The 23,602-nt window shown below is 35.9% G+C and overlaps 1 protein-coding gene across 18 annotated transcripts in view; it reads left to right on the forward strand.

Moving 5' to 3' along the window:
* fmt (phosphatase 6 regulatory subunit 1-like protein fmt) overlaps positions 1–23,602 on the forward strand; it is a 46,961-nt gene that overhangs the window by 18,056 nt on the left and 5,303 nt on the right. For 16 of the 18 annotated variants that reach the window (XR_013879553.1, XR_013879544.1, XR_013879545.1 and 13 more), the window contains exons 19-29: positions 683–770; positions 1,022–1,120; positions 1,754–1,825; positions 2,209–2,286; positions 8,518–8,615; positions 9,004–9,087; positions 9,408–9,489; positions 15,074–15,146; positions 15,857–15,961; positions 16,542–16,844; positions 17,900–18,005. Coding sequence is in view for 5 of the 18 variants with exons in the window: in XM_080160483.1 (XP_080016609.1) it covers positions 683–770; positions 1,022–1,120; positions 1,754–1,825; positions 2,209–2,286; positions 8,518–8,615; positions 9,004–9,087; positions 9,408–9,489; positions 15,074–15,146; positions 15,857–15,961; positions 16,542–16,844; positions 17,900–18,005 (1,188 nt within the window). In the remaining 13 variants the exon portion in view is untranslated. The remainder of the gene's footprint in view (positions 1–682; positions 771–1,021; positions 1,121–1,753; positions 1,826–2,208; positions 2,287–8,517; positions 8,616–9,003; positions 9,088–9,407; positions 9,490–15,073; positions 15,147–15,856; positions 15,962–16,541; positions 16,845–17,899; positions 18,006–23,602) is intronic. The other 2 variants (XM_080160487.1, XM_080160488.1) reach the window with 2 other exon arrangements.

Below are 23,602 nucleotides of genomic sequence, written 5' to 3' on the forward strand. Positions count from 1 at the left end.
AAACTAAAATAAAACATGGAGGGTCCGATACCCCCCCCCCCCCCTCTATTCCCCTAAGTGATCCTAGAGGCCTCTAAAGGCGTAGCCGCAAGTATTGATAAAATGCAACTTCATTTGTTAGGTCCGTTATATTTCATTGGGAAGATTAGCAGAGGCTATGGATTGTGCAGATAATAATCCTAAGCTAGCCTGCATGGGACTATCTGTATATATATCTATATATTTAATATATATCTATCTAGATTACTGGACAGACTAGTAGAAGCCTGGGATAGTGCAGATAATAATCCTAAGCTAACCTGCATGGGACTATCTGTATATATATCTATATATTTAATATATATCTATCTAGATTACTGGACAGACTAGTAGAAGCCTGGGATAGTGCAGATAATAATCCTAAGCTAACCTACATGGGACTATCTGTATATATATCTATATATTTATTATATATCTATCTAGATTACTGGACAGACTAGTAGAAGCCTGGGATAGTGCAGATAATAATCCTAAGCTAACCTACATGGGACTATCTGTATATATATCTATATATTTATTATATATCTATCTAGATTACTGGACAGACTAGTAGAAGCCTGGGATAGTGCAGATAATAATCCTAAGCTAACCTACATGGGACTATCTGTATATATATCTATATATTTATTATATATCTATCTAGATTACTGGACAGACTAGTAGAAGCCTGGGATAGTGCAGATAATAATCCTAAGCTGGCCTACATGGGACACATCACACAGATTTCCAATAGGAAAAATATCTTTTAATAACATTATCAGTAATGTCCGAATTTGGCGCTGCTTAAACATATCAAACTGCCCTTTAGCTGAAAATTATTTGTCTCTAAATGGAAGTATAGACTATTTTGGTCAATATAGATCACCTTCGTTACATCAGAGCTGGCAAATCAATTTCAGAATGACAAGACTATTCTTTCTTCTCCTAAATTGCCATAGTCCTTACTGCAATTGGTTTATTAGAGATATTAAAAATTACGAACAGATTGGTGGAGCTTCAGCAAGAAAGGGAGGGGGATTCCCCGGCCATTATTCAAAATAGAATTTTATGCAATCAAATATTTCAAAAGTTTCCAGAAGAGGTAACAATTTTAAATAAACTATGGAATTAGAAATGAAAATACCAAGCAATTTTGCCCTTTAATTTAGTACAGAAATATGAAGCAGCTGATAGTGTTTATAATAAAAATGACGTCATACAGTACAAATGACCAATGATAGGCCAGTATTTTACCATTGGCCAATTACAATGAATACTGGACTATCATTGGTCATTTGTATTGAATGACATTCATTTTTTATAGGCACTATAAGCTGCTTTAGAAAAACAAAAAAACACCTACTTTTTGTCAAAACATAGTGAGTGAACTTTTGCTAGATGCATAAACGTTAGCACCCTAGATTGTTGTTTATGAGTGAGAACCTAATAGAGAGCATTTGTGCTTTCTGTTAGGTTCTCTCTGACACATTAAAAAGGAGGATTTATCGGCTATTATTTAAAATAGAACCTTATGTAAGCAAATATTTTCATTTCAAATAAACGATTGTATCAGAATTATAAATGAGCCAATTATACACCTAAAGTCGAAATCGACAGAAAAAATACCCACTTTTGTCAAAAACAAGAAATCTAAAGGTACCGAAAAAAATACTACTTAATTTGTATAATAGGAACTAGGTACTATTTATAAATAATCATCTTGCATTTAATTTAGTTGAGAACCCGTTGGGAATGCATAGTGTCAGACAAGCTTAGCAAAATTAATACCAAGAACGAAATTAAATCATACAGGAAAATAAATCATACGTCGTCTATTTTTCATTGATAATGATGATATCCTAAGAGATGTAGACATTGTATTTAGTTCAAAACAACCGCGAAAAATCGCAATAATACCTACGGATCATGTGATTATAGTTTTTGTGTATTATTTTTTAAATTAGTTCAGGTTAGGTTATATTGGGTACAGGGTATCCTCACAGGGTTAGGGCATCGGGTGTAAAAGGTTTATTAGAAGAAAAAAATTGCCCTTCCCTATTACCTAGCAGTTTTTAAAAAAATAATTTGAGGTAGAGGGGTTTCTCTGCTCACTTTGAGGTAAAGTACCAATTTATTTCCCCCCAAAAAAGCTTAATCAACTGTGACGTGTATGACTTATTTGTTGATGTTTACAGAGAAAAGCATAGCAGCGACGACGACTCAGATTTTAGGGATATTCAGTTTCCTCAGGATACAACTCTACAACAGGTAACAACTGGGATACAGAAGGGATAGGAAAATGGACGGTAAATGGATCATAATACTCCATCTAGTTATATACACATACTTCTCTGGTATATCAAATTCATTGTCTGCTAATTTATCGTTCAGCGTCTTATCTCTTAAGATTGGAAATTTTAAACTAAAGGGATAGTTGCATGAGGTGCATTTCGTTAATAGTATACCATCAAACTTACATATATCCTTATACTAAAGTAACAGGATGTTTACTTACTTGGGTATACTTGTAGAGATTATCTTCAGTGTCCTCTGTGTAAGGCTCTGGCGAAGATTTCAGTTTCTCGTAAGGTCTGCTCTATCATTCTTCCACTGTTTAAGATTCTTTTTAAACTTGTGCTCTGGCAAAATGTTTTTCATATCACTTGGAATTTTGTTCCAAGTTACTGCTACTCTTACAGTAAAGAAGTTTTTTCTTAGTTCCAGGTTACTTCTTTCTTTCACTATATTAAGAGGATCTATCTGGTGTCTAGTAACTACACCAGACCTGTTAGAACCTGTATACTGGACACTGCAATTAATATCACCTATCTTATGAGTAACTTTATACATTTGTATTAGGGATGGGAATCCGTCGAATTTTTGGGCCGGATTCGGATTCCGGATTCTGAAGGAATCCGTCAAAAAAAGTGACGGATTCTTGCGGATTCCGGATTCTTATTTTTGGCGGATTCCGGATTCGGATTCCGGATTCTAGCAGTATTTTAAAAGGCCGTCCGTCACAGAGGGATAGCTTTTTTCGTTAATTTATCACTATGTTACTTGGTTGAAGCCTTAATTTGTTTAAAGTGTTGACTTCCAGCATAACTAAAACATTTACATCACATTAGTAAATTTAAAAATTTAAGTGCTACGTATGTCCTAAAAATGTGCTTGGTATTTTCTAACCTATTTAAATTAAATTTAGCCTACTAATTTAGAATCCGGAATCCGCTATAAAAAACGGATTCCGGATCCGGATTCGGATTCCAAAATTGACCGAAAATTGGGCGGATTCCGGATTCCGGATTCGGATTCCGGATCCGGATTCCCATCACTAATTTGTATAATATCAAACATAGTTCTTCGTTTCTCAAGGCTCCAAATATTTAACTCTTTTAGCTTTTCAGGGTAACTTTTATTGCTCATTCCAGAAATCATATTTATTGCTTTAACTTGAACATTTTCGATAGCTGCTATATCTGTAGCCAACCAGGGTGACCAGGCAACACTTGCAAATTCCAGGTGGGGTCTGACATATTGTTTATAGAGATGTAGAAAGACATTCTTATCTCTATAATGGAAGCATCTAGTTATTTGTCCAAGTACCCATCTTGCTCTCCCAACAGCCTCTGTACAGTGGTCAGATGGTTTAAGATTTACAGTGATTTTAACTCCAACATCTCTTTCACATTCAACCACCTCCAATTCTTCACCATTCATTGTGTATCTAAATTTTGGGTTTTTCTTCCCAAAATGAATTATTTTGCATTTCTTAACATTAAACTCCATGCTCCATTTAATACTCCAATCGTACAGCTTGTCCAAACATTGTTGTAATTTGTCAGCATCATCTTTATTTTTTATTACTTTAGCACCTTTAGTGTCATCTGCAAACTTTCTTAACAATTCGATGGCTGTTGCCTCATCATCTATGTCATTAATATAAATTACAAATAGTATTGGGCCAAGCACACTGCCCTGTGGAACACCAGAGCTAACATCCTTCTCATCCGACATGAAACCATTGACAGAAACTCGTTGTTTTCTGTTGCTGAGCCATTCTTCAATCCAGTCAAGGACAGCACCTTGAATTCCATGAGATTTGAGTTTTTGGATAAGCTTCTTGTGAGAAATCTTATCAAATGCCTTGCTAAAGTCAAGGTACACCACGTCAACTGCATCTCCTTCATCTACACATTTTGTAACAAAATCCATGAACTCAATCAGGTTAGTTTGGCAGGATCTGTTATCAGCGAAACCATGTTGAGAATTATTAATCAAATTATTTGACTTTAGATGACCTGTAATCACATCTCTAATTATACTTTCCATTAGTTTACATATAGCACATGTAAGTGAAACTGGTCTATAATTGCCAGGTTCTCCTTTAGCTCCTTTCTTAAAAATAGGAACAACTTTAGCATTTTTCCAGTCAGCAGGGACCTTGCCTAAACTCAACGACTGTTAAACAGAATCTGGAGTGGGGTCAAAAGTTCATCCTTCAGATTTTTCAATAAAGTTGTAGAGATTCCATCCAGTCCTGGAGCCTTGCCATATTTCAGGTTGTCAATCTTTTTAGCAATCATTTGTTTGGTAATAACAATATCACTTACTGGTACATCATAATTCATATTTTTTACATCATCAGAATGCCTGTCCTGTTTAATAAAAACATCACTGAAACAATTGTTTAATATGTCTGCCATTTTTTTACTATCACCAGTTATTTCTCTATCGTTTCCAATTAAGGGTCCAATACTAGTCTGTTTTGACAATCTAGACTTTACATATTTGTTAAAAGTATTCTTACCAGAATTGCCAGATTGTTTTGAAATTTTCACTTCAATCCTTTTTTTCGCTTTTCTTATGGCACTTTTCACTTCATTTTCTGCATGTGTGTACTTTTGACCATCTTCATGAGTCCGTGTTTGCTTCCATTTTTTATAAAATCTAACTTTTTTTCTTTTAAGCCTTTTAATATTGTCATTATACCAGATTGGTTTAGACTTCTTCCTTTTATTTTCACTTAATGGCACATTTTTTTTCACTGTGTTATCAATCACATTCTTAAAAGTTTCCCAGTTCTCTTCAATATTATCAGCAGCAAGCAGGTTGGTCCAATCCACGTTGGTAAGATCAGTCCTCATTTCACTATAGTTGGCTTTTGACCAATTGTATTGTTTTTCATTACATTCATTAACATTAAAATCAACACAAGTATTTACTAATAACATAACATGGTCACTATTTGATAAAGGTCCTAAGTTGTCAACATTTAAAACACAATCATTATTTGCTAAAACAAGATCTAATACATTATTTTTGTTATGGGTTGGAAAATCAACATATAGCACAAAATTATTGTCAATACACATATTCATAAAATCTTTACTATAATTATCGCAAGTCAAAGTATTCCAATCAATCTTGGGAAAATTAAAATCACAAATTAAAATACTATTCTTTGGGGCACATTTTACAATATCACATAATTTAGAATTATTTAAAACATTACAACTAGGTGGTCGATATACAAGAAAAACATTAAGATCATTATTTTTTGTCACAATTTTAAAACTAACATATTGATTAAATATAATATTTATGTCAACAGATAAAATTACTAGTCCATTTCTAGCATATACCAGGATTCCACCGCCGATTCCATTAGCTGTATCCTCCCTGTCTTTTCTGAGATCACTTATTAATTCATAGCCATTTATATTCAGAACATTATCACTAATTTTATCATTGCACCAGGATTCAGTTATCATTATCACATCAGGTTTAATATCACAAGAAGTTGCTTGGAGGTCGTTAATTTTACTCAGGATGCTTTGAGCGTTGCAATACAAGAGTTTTAGACCTTTAACCTCACTCCCTAGTCCCTCTCCTGCTCCCTCTGTCCCAACCCCCTCCCCACGCCCCCTCCTCGAGCATGTCCCCGCCCTCTTCCTCGACCCCTCCACACAGTTTCCCCTCCCCTTGTTCCCCTGCCCCCTTCCGCCTCCCATTTCCTTGTTAGGACCAGCCTTTTTGCCCCCTTTGCCCCCACCACCCTCCATTCTGAGTTTAAAGCCTCCTCTGCACTGAGTTCAGCATTTCTATGTGCTGCTTCAGAGAAAAGGTCCTTCTCATCCTTTCTTTGTTGGGCAGTAAGGTCAGGGCCTACACGAACATCACTATAAAGTTCACTATCTTTCAACATTCTAGCATTTTGTAAAATCTGGCATTTTAAATCTACATTTTTGCACCCTAAAAGAATAGGGCGAGAATCATCATTTTTTTCACCCAGCCGCTTGATAAACTTATTATCTTTTTTATCAATCTCACCTTCAATGATTTGATTCACTACCATTATCACTTTTTTCATATCTTTGTCCTTTTTCTCCAGCCCTGGAATATCTTCAGCAATTTCAGGGATGCCGTGTATCACTACATTGTTCATCTTTTCCTCTCGCTCCCTAAGCTCACTGAAAATGGAGGCCTTCACACTTTCCTTCACTCCTGCTATATCCTTACTGTTTTTGTCACATTTTACTTCAACTTTCACAATATCTCCTTCAATCTTAACTTTATCACTTTTCAAATCTTTAATATCCTTTTTCAACGTTTCCACATCTTTGTTCAATGCCTTAATCTTGTTAAGGAGGACCTTACCAACCTTGTGACACGGGGCACATGTTCACGAAATTGCATTGCCCTCCTTTGTCTCGTCTATGAGATATTGGAGCAGATCCTTGCTTATATTTGAGCATTCAGGGTGTGTATACTCCTCACACACTTGGCATGGCACACAAACAGACCTTTGCAGGCCTTTTTTGCAGACCATACACAGGGATTTTGTCATTTTAACACGGCTAATTTTGCTTTATTTACTTCACAACCAGTAGAGTCACTGCCAGATTTTTCACAATTTAAACTGTCACAGTCACTTTAATAGTTCTCAAAACATTTTCATTTTCAGCATTTCAATTTTAAACATTTTACATTTTTTCCGACATTGTTTGTCTGTGTGTACCGAAGGATCTCGTTAACCGCTGAATCGATCGGGTTCTCCTTAACAGGGTAGATTCTCATATGTCCCGGGAAGGTTTTTAACTATTTGGGGGGAGGGTACCACCACCCTCCCAAGAAAAATCACAAAAAATCGAAATGTTTTTTACGTTCTCGATTTTAAAAGAGAGTTCAACGCAAACATAAACGTCAAACGCAACATAGACATATTTTAAATATAAAAAAACATTTATAGTGCCACTAGGGGCGTAGCCGCTAGTAATTTTATATTACAACAAATAACTTACAATTAGACATCAATAATTTAGTCGGCATGCTGTTTTTGTGAAAATAAGTCAGCTATATAAATTGTATATTCACAAGAATATGATTTTCAAGTCTTGATACTTTTAAAACTACAGAATGAAATTCTTTTAAATAATTTTAAACCATTGAATAGGAAAAAATATGCAGTTCACTAAATTCAAGTTTAAATGCATTTCGTGCAACTACCCCTTTTTATAATAATGAACTGTGCTTAGAAGCCAGAGTTTTAAAATGTTTATGATTAATGATATAGCTATTTAATTTTCAAAATTAACTTAATAGGTACCTACCTTAACTTAAATAAAAACTGAAAATTTGTAACTAAGGACTTTTACAATTTCCACTTTTCTTTTCTTTCTTTGAGAATTTGTTATGTACAGGGTGAGGATATGGGATGACTGGGCTGCTTTGGCTTTACATTTTTTCAACATATTTATTTTGCCCATGTGACTTCGCCCCTAGCATCTAGGGACTTTTCATTCAATCGGTGATGTAGGGACATAAAATAGTTTTAAATATCCCATTGCTAATGCTAATTGAGAAATAAAACATCCTGAAATCATACCATTACCTATGGGAAGCTTCTCTTAAAAGGAAAACTTGATTCAATTTTTGTGGTTAGCGAGATCTTAACGTACTCAAAAATCTTTTTGCTTGTAATAATACTAGTGGCGTATTCATTTTTTCGGGAGGTATTTAACACCCCCCCCCCTCCCACCCACGGGAAAATAGCTTAAAGGATTAGAAGGTATATATCCCATAGAATTAAAACAAATGGGTTTAGTGGTTACCCTGATCTTTAGATTCAAACAGACATAAAAACATCGTACTACTTTGCATAATAGAAGGTCAAAATTAAAAGTAGGCAATTGTTGGATTTTTTTGTGACCAAAGTCGAGCAAAAAGTCAGTCCTTAAAGCGATACCCCACTCTGTATGTTATGCCTATGGCTCGGCAGCCATGCGTCAGCCGCCTGTAGTCCTCAGGGAAATCAATCTTCTGCAATATAAAATAAAATCAGTAGGAAATCTAAACTTGGACCAAAATATGACAATCCCTCTTTTCAAATTTTCAAAGCATCAAAACGGGTTCAAATTTGAGGCTTCATCGTGGCTGACACGTAGCTGCCGAGCCATGGTTTAAAGTTAATTTTGGAGTCCTTTTTTACTTATGCAGAGGTTTTCTAATTACCAAATGCAGTTGATGAACGACAACATGGAGGACACCTTCGGCTTCACCAGCGAGGATTTCAACACTGTCGAGGATGGATACGGGTGAGTTACTTTTAGCTTCCAAACTGATTAAAATCCGCTGGATTAGAACCGGTTCTAAGCCATACAGAAAATTCATGTAAAGCTTTGTATTACAGACATTTTTCTAAGAATATGTAAATAAAAATCATAAACGTATTACCAGTTTCGTAAGCCCGGACTTTACACGAAGCATATTTTTCAGATCAGCCGCTAGCTTTACAATAAAAGATTTTACTGGCCAGCAACTAGCAGCTTTTTTACTAAAATGACATAGTGTTATCCACTGCTGATTTATAACAATTTAGACTATTAGAATTATTAGAATTTAGAATAGTTACAGCATCTGACAGCTTCTATTTTAGTAAAATGACAGCATCCGACAGCTTTTGAAAACAGCTTCTTTTTTTAGAAAAATGACAGCATCCGACAGTTGTCTTGTTGTAACTGATGAAACAAAGAAGGCAATTTTTGAAAAGATTTGTTCTTCTCGCGGGTATGTTCGCTTTTTTGTAGCAATGCTACTCTATTAATCACGTTGTTTGTTCGTCAGTCCGTAACGCTATGAAGGAAATGTATTTTTCACGGTTGCTTTTCAAGTTAGACGGCTGATATTGTTTGTGAAGATTACTTATGCTAAGGAGTATTCAGTCATGTTACTGAATACTATGACAGTTTTTGTAAATATATAAATAACTTAAAAGTTTATTTCTAATTTAAAAAAAAAACTTTTCTATTTTCTGTTTATTTCTTAATATCTTTCCCCCTATTTTTCTATCTCCTTGCTATCTTACTATCTATCTACTCGGTATCTAGGTCTTGTGATAGTGACGAAGAGGAAGATATCTGGGCGGACAAAACAGCACAAATCACTTTTGGAGAGCTCCAGTCCAACAAGGTATAAATTAGCAGCGCAGCTACTTTTAACCCAGGGTTTGATCGTCCTGGCGACAATCCGTAACAAAGGAATGCAGTCTTTGTATTTCTTAGGAAATAAAATGTTGGACAATAAATTGATATTTATCACCAATGAAGTTAAACAAAATATTGGTTGAAAAAATTGTACACTGCTTGTTTGTAGTAAATCAATCGAAATTCAATAAAAGTAGTTTTAAGACAACGATTTAGATAATACTTTGGGAATTAGATATACGTACTAAATTAATAATATTGTTATTAACTAATTGTCGCGTTTACTAAATTTGCTTGTTACTACCTTAAAATAAAGGTTAATAATTCATAAATAGTTTGAATTAAAATATTACATACATTAATTAAAGGGGGGGGTTTTTAATGCAACCATCTCGTAATCAGTGAGCAAATGGCACTTAGAATTCGAATTTCGATCTGAAATTTTGCATGAGTAATCCTTGATAGGTCTATTTTCCCTAAATCGAACAAAAAGTTGGAAAAGTAACGGCTGGCGGCTGGCAGCTCAGCCGTTTAGCCGTTTTTTGCCTATTTTTAGGGCAAATTCATCATTAATTACGTAGGAATCAACTTTTTAAAACATATTTCTGGTTTAATTCATGTTAAATGATAACAATAACCATTTTTTTTTATTTTTTAGTACCAGCTGCTAAACGGCTAGAACCAGCTGAAAACGGCTGGGAGCCGCCAAGAGTATAAAGGGTAGATAGGGCTTGTGACATGTCTAGGGGTAGGTTTCTATGGGTACTGAGCTCAAAAATGCTACTAAAAATAGTGACGGCCAATCCATATGGCAGCTGGGTAACAGCTGCAGCTCAGCTGCGAGCGGCCAAGAGTAGAATGAGTAGATAGGGCTTGTGACGTGTCTAGGGGTAGGTTTTTATAGGTGCTGAGCTCAAAAATACTAACAAAAATAGTGGAGGCCCATCCACATGGCAGCTGGGTAATAGACGCAGCTCAGCTGGGTAACGGCCGCAGCTCAGACGAGATAGGCCAAGAGTAGAATGAGTACATGAGGCAAGTGACGTGTCCAGGATTAGGTTTTTATGGGTGCTGAACTCAAAAATGCTTCTAAAAATAGTTTCGGCCAATCCCTATGGCAGTTAAGTAATAGCTGCTGCTCAGCTGCGAGCGGCTAAGAGTAGAATGATTAGATAGGGCTTGTGACGTGTCTAGAGGTAGGTTTTTATGGGTGCTGAGCTCAAATATGGTACCAAAAATAGTGGCGGTCCATCCATATGGCAGCTGGGTAACGGCCGAAGCTCAGCTGGTAGAGGCCAAGAGTAGAATGAGTACATAGGGCATGTGACATGTCTAGGGGTAGGTTTTCATGGGTGCTGAGCTCAAAAATGCTACCAAAAATAGTGGCGACCCATTCATATGGCAGCTGAGTAACAGCTGCAGCTCAGCTGCGAGTGGCCAAGAGTAGAATGAGTAGATAAGGCTTGTGATGTGTCTAGGGGTAGGTTTTAATGGGTGCTGAGCTCAAAAATGGTACCAAAAATAGTGGCGACCCATCCACATTGCAGCTGGGTAACAGCTGCAGCTCAGCTGCGCGCCACCAAGAGTATAATGAGTAGATAGAGCTTGTGACGTGTCTCTGGGTAGGTTTTTATGGGTGTTGAGCTCAAATATGCTACTAAAAATAGTGGCGACCAATCCATATATGACAGCTGAGTAACAGCTACAGCTCAGCTAGAAGCGGCCAAGAGTAGAATGAGTAGATAGGGCTTGTGATGTGTCTTAGGGTAGGTTTTTATGAGTGCTGAGCTCAAAATGCTACCAAAAATAGTGGTGACCCATCCATGTGGCAGCTGGGTAACGGCGGCAGCTCAGCTGGGAGCGGCCGAAAGTAGAATGAGTACATTGGGCTTGTGACGTGTCAAGGGGTTTTATTTATGAGTGCTGAGCTCAAAACTACTACCAATAATAGTGGCGGCTCTTCCATATGGCAGCTGGGTAACAGCTACAGCCCACAAGCCCTATCTACTCATTCTACTCTTAGCCTCCCCCAGCTGAGCTGCAGCCGTTACCCAGCTGCCATATGGATGAGTCGCCACTATTTTTGGGAGCATTTTTGAGCTCAGTACCCATAAAAACTTACCCCAAGACACGTCACAAGCCCTATGTACTCATTTTACTCTTGGCCGCTCCCAACTGAGCTGCAGCTGTTGCTCAGATGCCATATAGATTGGCCGCCACTATTTTTGTTACCATTTTTGAGCTCATTACCCATTAAAACCTACCCCTAGACACGTCATAAGCCCTATCTACTCATTCTACTCTTGGCCTCTCACAGCTGAGCTGCAGCCGTTACCCAGCTGCCATATGGATGGACCGCCACTATTTTTGGTAGCATTTTTGAGCTCAGCACCCATAAAAACCTACCCCTAAACACGTCATAAGCCCCATCTACTCATTCTACTCTTGACCGCTCGCAGCTAAGCAGCAACTGTTACCCAGCTGCCACATGGATTAGCCATCACTATTTTTGGTAGTATTTTTGAGCTCAGCACCCATAAAAACCTAACCCTGGACATGTCACATGCCCTATGTACTCATTCTACTCTTGGCCTCTCCCAGCTGAGCTACCGTCGTTACCCAGCTGCCAGATGGATGGGCCGCCACTATTTTTGGTAGCATTTTTGAGCTCAGCACCCATAAAAACCTACACCTAGACACGTCACAAGCCCTATCTACTCATTCTACTCTTGGCCGCTCGCAGCTGAGCTGCAGCTGTTACCCAGCTGGCATATGGATTGGCCGTCACTATTTTTAGTAGTATTTTTGAGCTCAGCACCCATAAAAACCTACCCCTAGACATGTCACGAGCCCTATCTACTCTCCATACTCTTGGCCGCTCCCAGCCGTTTTCAGCCGGTTCTAGCCGTTTAGCAGCTGGTACTAGAAATTTAAAAAATGATTATTGCTATCATTAAATATGAATTAAACCAAAACTATGTTTTAAAAAGTTGATTCCTACGTAAATAATGATGAATTTGCCCTAAAAATAGGCCAAAAACGGCTAAACGGCTGAGCTGCAGCCGCCAGCCGTTACTTTTCCAACTTTTTGTTCGATTTAGGGAAAATAGACCTACCAAGGATTACCCATGCAAAATTTCAGCCCGAAATTCGAATTCTAAGTGCCATTTGCTCACTGATTACGAGATGGTTGCATTAAAAACCCCCCCCTTAATATAATTTGGCTGACTGGCATGATTGTCATTGTAATAAATTATTTCTCTTAAACCATCTGCAATGTTATCTATTATGTGTCAGGGATCTTAAGGGATAAGACAATAAATTGATGTTAATTCCAAATAATGAAAATTACCCTTTCTGTAGATTAAAATTATTGGTTGAAACGTTTGGATACTCACATTAATGAGCCAATCAATCAAAATTCAATAAAAAACACCAAAGTTGCTAAGCCAACGAATAAGAAAACATTATTAAACTTTGGGGACTAGTTAGTAGTGTAAGAAACAGTCCAATGTCTCCTCCATCTCTGATTATATGTAGTATCCACTAGGGATAGGACAATGGACTATAAATCTGTTTTTTTTTATGTAACATTAAAGCTATCTTTAATCGTGTGTATATAAATTATAAATAGTTGTCGGAAATTCATTTAACGTACTTTAGACTTAATAAGCGCATTTGATGACCAACGAAGATTTGTCTAACACTTCTAACTCTGACATTGTATCTAACTTTAAAGAAAGACTATTATTCTCCAGGGAGGGAGGGGGTATTGGACTGTAAATTTATTACAATGATACCCAAAGTTTTATTATTACGTTGTCTTATTCGTTAGCGTTTGGTTACTTTTATAGAATTGTGACTGGTTGTTTCTAAACTGATAGTATTCAAACTTTTCAAATAGGTAATGAGTTTACTTTATTAATGGATAATTTACCTTAACATAATTGTCTTATCCCTTAAAATCCCTGAATCGTCATTAACGTTTTATGCATTTAAAAATCCCTTTTTTCCTGAATGGGTTTAGATTGTAATTTGAGATAGTTGGCACAATTACTCTAATTACACTAATTTAGTGTGAGTTCACTTCTGCATATTATTATCTGCATATGGGAGTACCTCCACCTCCCCAAGAGAAATTAAATGTGTCAAAAATGCACTCCCCTTAATGAAATTGAAGTTTAAAAAAACGATTAATATTGAAAATTGAAGCTCTTCTTAACCCCCAAACCTCCCCTCTTCCCTCAAGTCTCCCAGGAGGCCTCTAAAAGATTTTAAATGTGAAGGGGGAAGTAAACAAGAATAAAAAGATTGCGCTGTTGTAATAGTATGTGGTTTATAATATATGTATAAATATATTATAAAAGAATTAGGTCTTGGTTGTCTGTTAAGATCTCGCTTAACGACTATACGGATTGAGTTCTCCATTTTAGGGAACCTTTATGAAGGTCTGGGCAGGTTAATGGCTATTTTTCAATCTAGAATATAGGAAGCTAGGGGCGCAACCTCTTGTTTTTTAAGAATGTTATACGGCGTTATCTTCTATCTTTTTTATATCCCCCCGCTAGACAGGCTAGGGGGCCGAGCGCTGCGGCTATGCAGACAAGGGGGCTGAGCGCCGCGGCCAAAGTTTATAGTTCTGTTGAGGGCCCCCTCCCCCCATAAAAATTTTCAAAATTGAAAAAAATATTTCTAAGAGGATAATACCTATTATAAATATGAGGAAATGAATGCACCCCCCACTAATTCATTCATTTACATCCTCACATATCTTAACTTTGTCAGCACAATTCTTATCTCTAATCACAATAAATTACAACTATCATGCCTAATTTTAATTATAATTGAAAAGGTTTCATTATCGCTGGTATTATTCTTAAATCTTAAATGATTAGGATGTACTGCAGGTATGTAGTATGTTTTGGCGGCTTTATACAATTACACAAGAACGTTCAAGCTTTTTATTTTTTGGAGGATTTTGGGTCAAACATTTTTATCCGGAAATGTTTATTGTTTATACAAAGTTTTTTTTGTCCAAGTATCATAATAAATACCCATCAACTACAGCAATCCAAAATGACTAACCTACAATTACAAATTCATAAATAAAACAGTCAACCCTGGTTCAATACCCTGTTCAACACCAAGCTCCCATGTGCTCCTATGTTTGCTACACCCCTAATTCTTAATCCTAAAAAGAGTTAGTAGTAAAACCTCTACAAGTACTGACATTTACTAAAAGAGGTGTACTAAGCCTAACTATCTTGTACTCGTAAACTCATATCCCTATCATATCCTATATTATTATTAAAAAATTTACAATTATAGTTAATTTCTGAAATACATTACATATTTTATTCGTTATAACACTATATATCCTCCCCCCCCCCCCCCCTACTAAGAGGGGGGGGGAATTTGATAGGGGGGAATACATTTTTTGAGTTATTAACCCTTTTACACTCCCTCTTGGCCGTTCTTGATTTTTAAATTCTCGAATATTATTTTATCAAATCTACTCTGCAAGTGTAGCCTAAAATATCTCTCCATATAAAAGTACTCTATTATTTTAGAAGACAGATATGTTGGAGCATAGTTCCGAGGAGGAAGATAATGACGATGAGAAAATGGAGGTCGATCAAGATCGTAAGTTGTTCTTATCATCCTTATAATAAAGTAACAGGATATCTGTCTGTCTCTGTGTCCTGTAGCTTCTCATAGGTCCTGGGAAGGTTTATAGCTATTTTGGGGGAGGGTACCACGACTCTCCCAAAAGAAATCGAAGAAAAAACATAACTAACCCTATCTAGCGGCAAAAATTGACACCCCCCTCCCCCTGGTTATAAATTGAAAATGAGAGGGGGTGGGTAGTTTTTTTTTCTTCATGCCAAATCACTGCGGGGTGCGCTAACATAACCTGACCTAATGGGATATATATATATATATTTTATTACTTGGATGTTACACCAGGTTTTCATATTAGAGTTAAACTCGTGGGCTAAATTAAAGTTACCCCCCATATTAGCAATCTAAATTGACTACAATTTTTCCCCTGTCATAATATCCATGATCATTCCATATCCTTTAATGATTTAGATAAAACACTAGCACAAGAAAACCCATCCCCTATATTTTATTTAATGTATGTAATTCTAAATAAGGAATTAAGGGAGGGGTCTGTGCTCGCTAGGCACTTTGAGGGAAACCGCCATTATTGCCATATTAATTAGAACACTATTAACAAAATATTTTGTCGTAATTTTCAATTTATTAACCTATTAATGCATGAATTAAAATATATTTTTGAAATATTAAGATAAAATCTTCCAATGCAACAACCTTTTATCTTTTTCTAGCTTGGAACCTGCAAAGTGGGGGTGTGGCAATGGACACCTCCGCCCCCTGGGTTGCCGGGGCGGGCGGTGCAGCCTCTGGCGGTGGTCCTCCAGGTCCAAGAGCAGGCACACACACATTAAACATAGAATAATTATAGTGTAGCTGCGTTACTAAATGGAAGTGGTTTCCTCAGCCCCCCTGTTTTATCCCAAGTGAATATAAGAAAAGTTGTAGTTATTTCCCCGTATGCCTAACCCATGCGGGATACTCTATCCCTGCGGGTCTCTTACCCTTGATGCTACCCAGTACCCTATACACACACCTATCCTGGTCTAAAGTAATAAAACAAATAACGAAAAACTATATCCCCTCCTTATTTTCAAAATACGGGAAACCGCCGAAAACGATACCAAGAACTTGTTTAGGTACCTATTTAGTCTTATTTGTTGATTGGTGGAAATCAAAATGTCTAAAGGAATAAATTTAGGAATGCTGGAAAGCTTATGTTTTATCAAGCTCCATTAAGTTGTTATAATGTTTCTAATCTTGTTCCTTCATAACATTCCTACCACAACTAATAAAGAACTGGTACTTTGATTCAGAAATCTTTGTCTGAAAGCTCTAATTTTGTATGGTAAAGACGTGTTTTGATGGGTTCAGGAGGGTATTTGAAAATAAAGGTTTAATGCATGTAATGCGAATCAGGTTGGGACACTGCCCCTGCTAGCACTGAGGGCGAAGGAGCTGGCTGGGCCAACTTTGACAATCAAGCAACACAGCTGCCCCCCGGAGACGGACAAGCCGCGGCTGCCGCTGTTGGACAAGAGGCCCCGGGCTGGGCCAGTTTCGAAGCCCCCTCAGCTGCTGATACCAGCGGTAACAGCAGTGTTGAGGGGGGAAACTTGAGCGGTGGTGCGGCAAACTGGGCGGACTTTAGCGCTCTGGACGCGGCTGGCGGCGAAGGGTTTGGTTCTACTTCTCTGACTGATGAGAATAAAGAGAAGTCAGGTAAAATATTTTTTTGCTATTCATGAGATTTTCATGAGCCGCTAATTATTAAAACAGCTGTAGAGCGGCGAATTTTAAAGCTAGGATAACCAAATTTTAGGACGAACTTTTATTTTTCATAACAAAAAAAATTACTTTTTCTTACCATGCATCGCCGAAAAACGGCAAATAACGGAAACCGGCATTTTCGGCGGTTGGCGGCGCAAATTAATATTTTATCTGTTTCTTATCACATTAAAAGACTAGATAAAAAATTGGCTGGTCTAGAGCTGTTTTGAAATTCGGCAGCTGGCAGCTTACAAACGGCAAAATTACAGGTAGGAAATAGAATATTGGTCAAAAATCTGTCAAGGAGTGTTCAAACGGTCATGACTACTATTCACGGAAGTTCATTATTGCTCAAGGATTTACCAAAAAATGTATAAGTCTCTAGCTGTAATAGTAACCACGATATTCATGATTTATGTCTACAGTAAAAGATGGACAAAAAATCGGTCATAAAATTGGTCAGGGAGCGGTCAAACGGTCAATCGGTCATAACACTAATTTTCTCAGATGTTCATTGATATCTAAGTATTCACAAAAAAAATTAGGTTTCTACCTTATACACAAAATTGTAATGTAGAAATAAGATTTATTTATAATTTTTTCTAATTTTGGTGCTACCTAACCGACTTTGACCGGACGCCACGACCGACACAGACCAGATATCCTTATAAAATCAACTCTTGCCGACTTTTAATTACTAAACTTAAAAAGTCATGAAGTCACAGCTCTCTATCTTACCTACAAAAAAATGACATTGAAAAACCTAGAAGGGGGTTGGGGGGTGAAATTAGCCCCCCCCCCCCGTGATCTGTAAGGGTTAATTAAGCGTCGATACTTAATATTTTTCAATAAATCGTAAAAAATTTCTAATTCATTAAACTCTAATTCTGAGTTGTTGCAATCTTGTTGTGGTACCCCCTTAATTCTGTCTTAATAAACTACCATCCCCCTGTTTTAATTTTTTAAAACTTAACTGGTCTCATACTAATACTGATTATTTTGTTCAGATGACTGGAGACCTGCAATGTCTAGTTCACCTGAGGCCACGATGCTGGATCAATTTGAGGCCAGGATGGAGGAGGCTGACAGACCTGGAGGCGTTTTTAGACCGGAGTAAGTTTTAGACATCTAGGACATGAAACCGCCAAAAACCGATATTTCTCTTAGATTAAGGCCATTTTGAATCATCTAAAACTAAATTTTTCTCTAAAAATAAAAAAAATCTACCTATATATGATTGATTTTGCATTTGGCCAGGGAAAAAGGAATGTGTTTCTGACAAAAAATTCTGAAGGAAAATTTTCTAATAACCTCACAACGGTCTAAGGGTGGAAATTTGGCAAAAAAGTCATGATCAAATTTTCTTATTTTAACTTTATATTATTGATTTACATACCCCAGCGCATGCAAAATGGACAAGGAAAAGAAAAAATAACGCTTGGAACTAAGTTTATTTTTACTTCAAAGTTGAGTCAAATCAATATTTTTTGAAGGTCAAAAATCTACTTTTTATTTTCTACCTAGATATGAAAAATAATTTTTTTTTGCATAAATATCTATTAAAAACTAATTTCGTTCATATTCTTTACAAATATATACACCAAATCAATAAATAAAAACATTTTTATTATATATTTTACCTTATAAGTGTTAATTTTATGCTTTGAAAGTAAATTTATGAAATAATTTTCGTCATTTTTTTACTGAAAAATTTAGCAAAAAAAATTAGTTTTCGTCATTTTACTCCTAGTTGCGCTACCGACCCCATACCAAACCATATATGATTCTAAATTTTGAGAATATAATACAACTTTTAGTCAAGTTTCCAGAGTGGGGTCGGTAGCGCAACTTTAAAAATTTTTAATCTGAAAATTGCCTGTAAAACCTAAAGGGGTAGTTTCACGAAATGCATTTGAACTTAATTAAGTGAACCGCATATTTTATCCTGGTTAAATGGTTAAACTACATTTATATGGCATATATTTGAAAAAATTTCAATTTTCTACCACATAGTTTTTGAAATATCAAGACTTGAAAATCGTCTTTTTAAATTGCATATATCACAAAAAGACAATTTTCAGGTCTTGATATTTTAAAAACTACGTGGTAGAAAATTGAATTTATTTCAAATATATGCTATTTAAATGTAGTCTACCCCATTAACTAAGAAAAAATATGCGGTTCACTAAATTAAGTTCAAATGCATTTCGTGAAACTACCCCTTTGAAGGGGGGGGGGGGGGGAATTACAAATCATAACAGCAATCTTAATTTCTCTGTTATTCCATTACTATTAAAGATAATTGAGTAAAACTTTTTAAAATTAATCAGTAATTACTTGAGGAACAATAATTTTAAAAGAAAACCGCGACTTACCCGCAGTTCCCGCAAAAAAAGCCGCCGCCCGCAAATTTTATAAAACTAATTTTTTAATTTTAGTATTTAGGGAAGGTTTTTGCAACTCTAGTCCTTAGAAGGAAAGTGCAAAAATAAATTTTGTAGTAGCGTAGCTACTTTCATATTTTCTACAGTAATGTTAGAGGATTATTGAGCAAAGTAAATGATATAAGAGTTATTGCTTCATGTGACAAACCAGATTTTATTATGATAACTGAAACTTGGATAAATGACGCCATTTCAAACAATGAAATTGTTATTGACAACTACCAAATTTTATCAAGATATGACAGAGCTGACACCAGTGCTGGAATTGGTGGAGGACTACTTGTATATGCTAAAACTAGTCTTACAGTATGTGAAGTTCAAAACTCTTGCAATTTCAATCAGTACATTCATGTAAAAGTGAAAAATGAAAAAAATGTTTGTGATACTAATTTATACCTAGTTTACAGACCACATAAACTCTATAACTGTGATAATGTAAAGTTAAATAATGATAGTTTGATTAATCTATTAAGCTCAGCAAATGGTCACTCAATTTTTATTGGTGATTCCAATTACAGAGATATTGACTGGAAGAATTTATCAGCCAAAGGGGATCAAGCAAAATTATTCCTAGATGCTGCAAATGATAATTTTTTTACTCAAATGGTCAATTTTCCGACACATTCATCTGGCTCTACTCTGGATTTAGTTTTAACATCCAATGCCAACCTTATAGCTGATATTGAAGACTGCGGATTTATTGGAAAAAGTGACCACAAAGCCATTAAAGTTGAAGTTATGACAGGTGTTAAACAAAAAGATAAACAAAGATATGTGGATGACTGGAGTAAAGCTGATCTTATAACAATGAAGACTGAGCTTAGAAATTATGATTGGAACGAGAATTTTAGTCAAGTTTCTACTGAAGAAGCCTGGAATAAATTTAAAAATGTTTTATCAAACCTAAAAGAAAAGTATGTTCCTACAAAACAGCTTAAAAATACGAGAAACCCTCAATGGTTTGACAAAGAAACTGCTGCTTTTTATAAAAGGAAACAGCGGCTATGGAAAAAATACAAAGCTTCTAAGAACTTGAATGACTATGCCAGATATGAAGAAGCAGAAAAGAAACTGAAAAATAAAATTAGGAATTCAAAAAAAAACTTTGAAAGAAGACTGGCTGGAGAATCCACCAAAAATCCTAAGAAGTTTTATTCCTACATGAAAACTAAAACTTCGAACAAAGAAACTGTTGGCCCACTTAAGGATGATTCTGGAAAGGAAATTACTGAAGATATTGACATGGCTAAAACATTAAACAGTTTCTTTGGGTCTGTTTTCACCGAAGAAAATTCTGAAAATATACCAAATCCAGAACCTGTTCAAGTTGGAGTTCAAATGGCAGATGTTACTTTTACACCAGAAAAGGTCAAAGTGAAAATAAAAAATTTAAAACCCTTTTCTGCTCCTGGACCGGATGGCATAACTGCAAAAACATTAATTACATTTGTTGATGAACTTTCACTTCCACTTAGCTTGCTATTTCAAAAATCTTACAACACTGGAGAAACACCCTCTGATTGGAAGAATGCCAATGTTACTCCTATTTTTAAAAAAGGGAAAAAATGCAAAGCATCTAATTATCGTCCAGTTTCCCTAACTTCTATTGTATGCAAGCTGATGGAATCAATTATTAAAGATGACATGACAGAATATTTGGAAAGCAACAAAATAATAAAAAATTCTCAACATGGCTTCAGAAAGAAAAGATCCTGCTTGACAAATCTACTTGAATATCTCGAGAATCTAACAAAAGCTGTTGACTCTGGGCAAAATATAGATATGGTGTACCTTGACTTTTCTAAAGCGTTTGATAAGGTACCAATAAAACGACTTTTGTTGAAGATTAAAGCTGCAGGAATAAATGAAAAAACTGTTAACTGGATAAAAAATTGGCTGAATAAACGTATGCAAAGAGTTGTACTAAATGGTGAAATGTCAGAATGGATCCTGGTGATCTCTGGAGTTCCACAGGGCTCGGTACTTGGCCCTCTCCTATTCATTATTTTTATTGATGATCTTGATCAGTCATTAGATGAAACCAATTCCATTTTGTACAAGTTTGCAGATGATACAAAGTGTGGAAAAATAATTGTGAATGAAGAATCAACTGCTCAACTTCAAAAAGATCTAAACAATTTACTAATTTGGGCTGATACATGGCAAATGCAGTTTAATCCTGACAAGTGTAAAGTTCTTCATTTTGGTAGAAGTAACAATAAAACACATTATACCATGAATGGCTATGCACCCTCAGGTACTGTCCTTGAAAATGTCAACGAAGAAAAAGATGTTGGTGTTTGGATTTCAAACTCTCTGAAACCATCAGTTCAGTGTCAAAAAGCTGCCAACAAAGCCAGTTCAGTTTTAGGACAGATGTCTAGAGCAGTTTCATATAGAGACAGAGTTACCTGGATCAAGCTTTACAAGCAATATGTGCGTCCTCACCTTGAATACTGTGTTCAAGCATGGTCACCCTGGCTTGAACAAGACAAAAAAATACTAGAAAAAGTACAAGAAAAAGCCGTTAAAATGGTCTCTGGACTTCAAGGTAACTCTTATGAAGCTAGGCTTAAAGAACTAAAGTTACAGTCACTAGAAGACAGACGTGAGCGTGGAGACATGATCCAAGTGTGGAAAATATTATCAAACTATGACAATGTCAATGCAGAAATGTTTTTCCACAAATTTCAACAACCTGCCCACCAAACAAGACTTGGAGCTGACAATTTGAATCTGAAGAAGCCCAGATTTAATTCAGATTTTCGCAAAAACTTTTTTTCAATTAGAGTTATTGACAAATGGAACTCTCTTCCCCACAATATAAAGTCTGCTAGTAACCTGAATCTGTTTAAAAATCTGTATGACCGTTGGATATGGCGAGAAATACAACCCGAACCAGAAAGAAGATGAAAATGCTGACATGTTCAAAATTCTACCACAGTGGAGCTGAACATTATCCTGATTAAATTAAATTAAATATTCGCAAAGTCCGTCAGTCTGTATGAACCGATAGGTAAACATCGTGAATTTCTTTGCTACGACTCAAGACGGTTGAAAGAAAATCTTTTTATGAACATTATCTGTACAAACAACCATCTAGTGTAAAATTTATATGGTCCGTCGGTCTGTTGTTAATTCTCTTACAGACATTAGATATCTATAGGGAAAATTTGATCTACTACGCAGTTTTATTTTGTAAGAAAGCTGATTTTTTTGTGATGATTAACTCACCAACAAGCATCTACTCTTTAGTTCACTAGGTCCCCTCACTCTGTCTGTAAAACTCTAAGAACATTAAGATTTCAAAGAGTAAATGTGTTTGTTTCTTCTGTCATTTTTTGAAAGATACAAAGCATTTTTATGTTATGATTTAGCTGGCAAATACTGTTTTAGTCTATTACTTGGTCTACCGGTTTTTCTTTACTGTTCTAAAATGAATTAAAGTTTGTTTGATATCAATTTTATGATGGTTATCTTATTTTTGGTTAGATAGGGGGGGAGGGGGCATAGATACAAAAAATATTTAGTTCAGTTATGAGAATTCTTTTTTCCTTTAAAACTCAGTCTCATACTTTTAAAAACAAAATTAAAATTTTAACTTCTGGTTTGGTAGTAGGGGGGGGGGGGGGGTGGTGGTGTTGGCCCCTGTAGGCCCTTGAAGGACAGTGCTAAATTTAAATAGGTACTTATAATGGTAGACTATACAGGTAGAAAAATACACATAAGATACTTTACAAAAAAAATTAATCAATATCTTTAATAGGAAGCTCGATTATCCAGTCTCAATATTCATTTTCTTTAAGTTTAAAAAGACCTAACCCCTCTTAAATAAATTATAAATATTAAAAAGCAGTTGTAAGTGGATAGAAAAAGGTGTATTATAATACTTTTATTCAAATAGATCACACTTTTCTATTGACTCCAAACAGCCAAATGAGGTAGCAAATAACACGGCGGAATTCGGCGGTAGACGGCGGTTTCGGCGGGAAATCCCTATTATTTATTAATAATCGTTTACCTAGGGTAGTAATTGAATCAGGGAAGAAACTTGGTTCAATTATCTTTAAAAATAACAGAGTAGTAACGAAAAGTATATTTAAAAAATCACCCCTTTTTGGTTACCCCCCAATCACATTCCTGTGCACGCACCTATACATGACCAACTTTAAAAAGTTGCCTAATGTAATATATTACTCATAACTTTTTATTTTAATGAATTCGGACTGGTAGAACTGTAAATATTTAAATTTGATTACAGCTATA

Source organism: Acartia tonsa, chromosome 5, assembly GCF_053477335.1.
Source record: "Acartia tonsa isolate MP-2025a chromosome 5, ASM5347733v1, whole genome shotgun sequence".
NCBI classification, from domain to species: Eukaryota; Metazoa; Arthropoda; class Copepoda; order Calanoida; family Acartiidae; genus Acartia; species Acartia tonsa.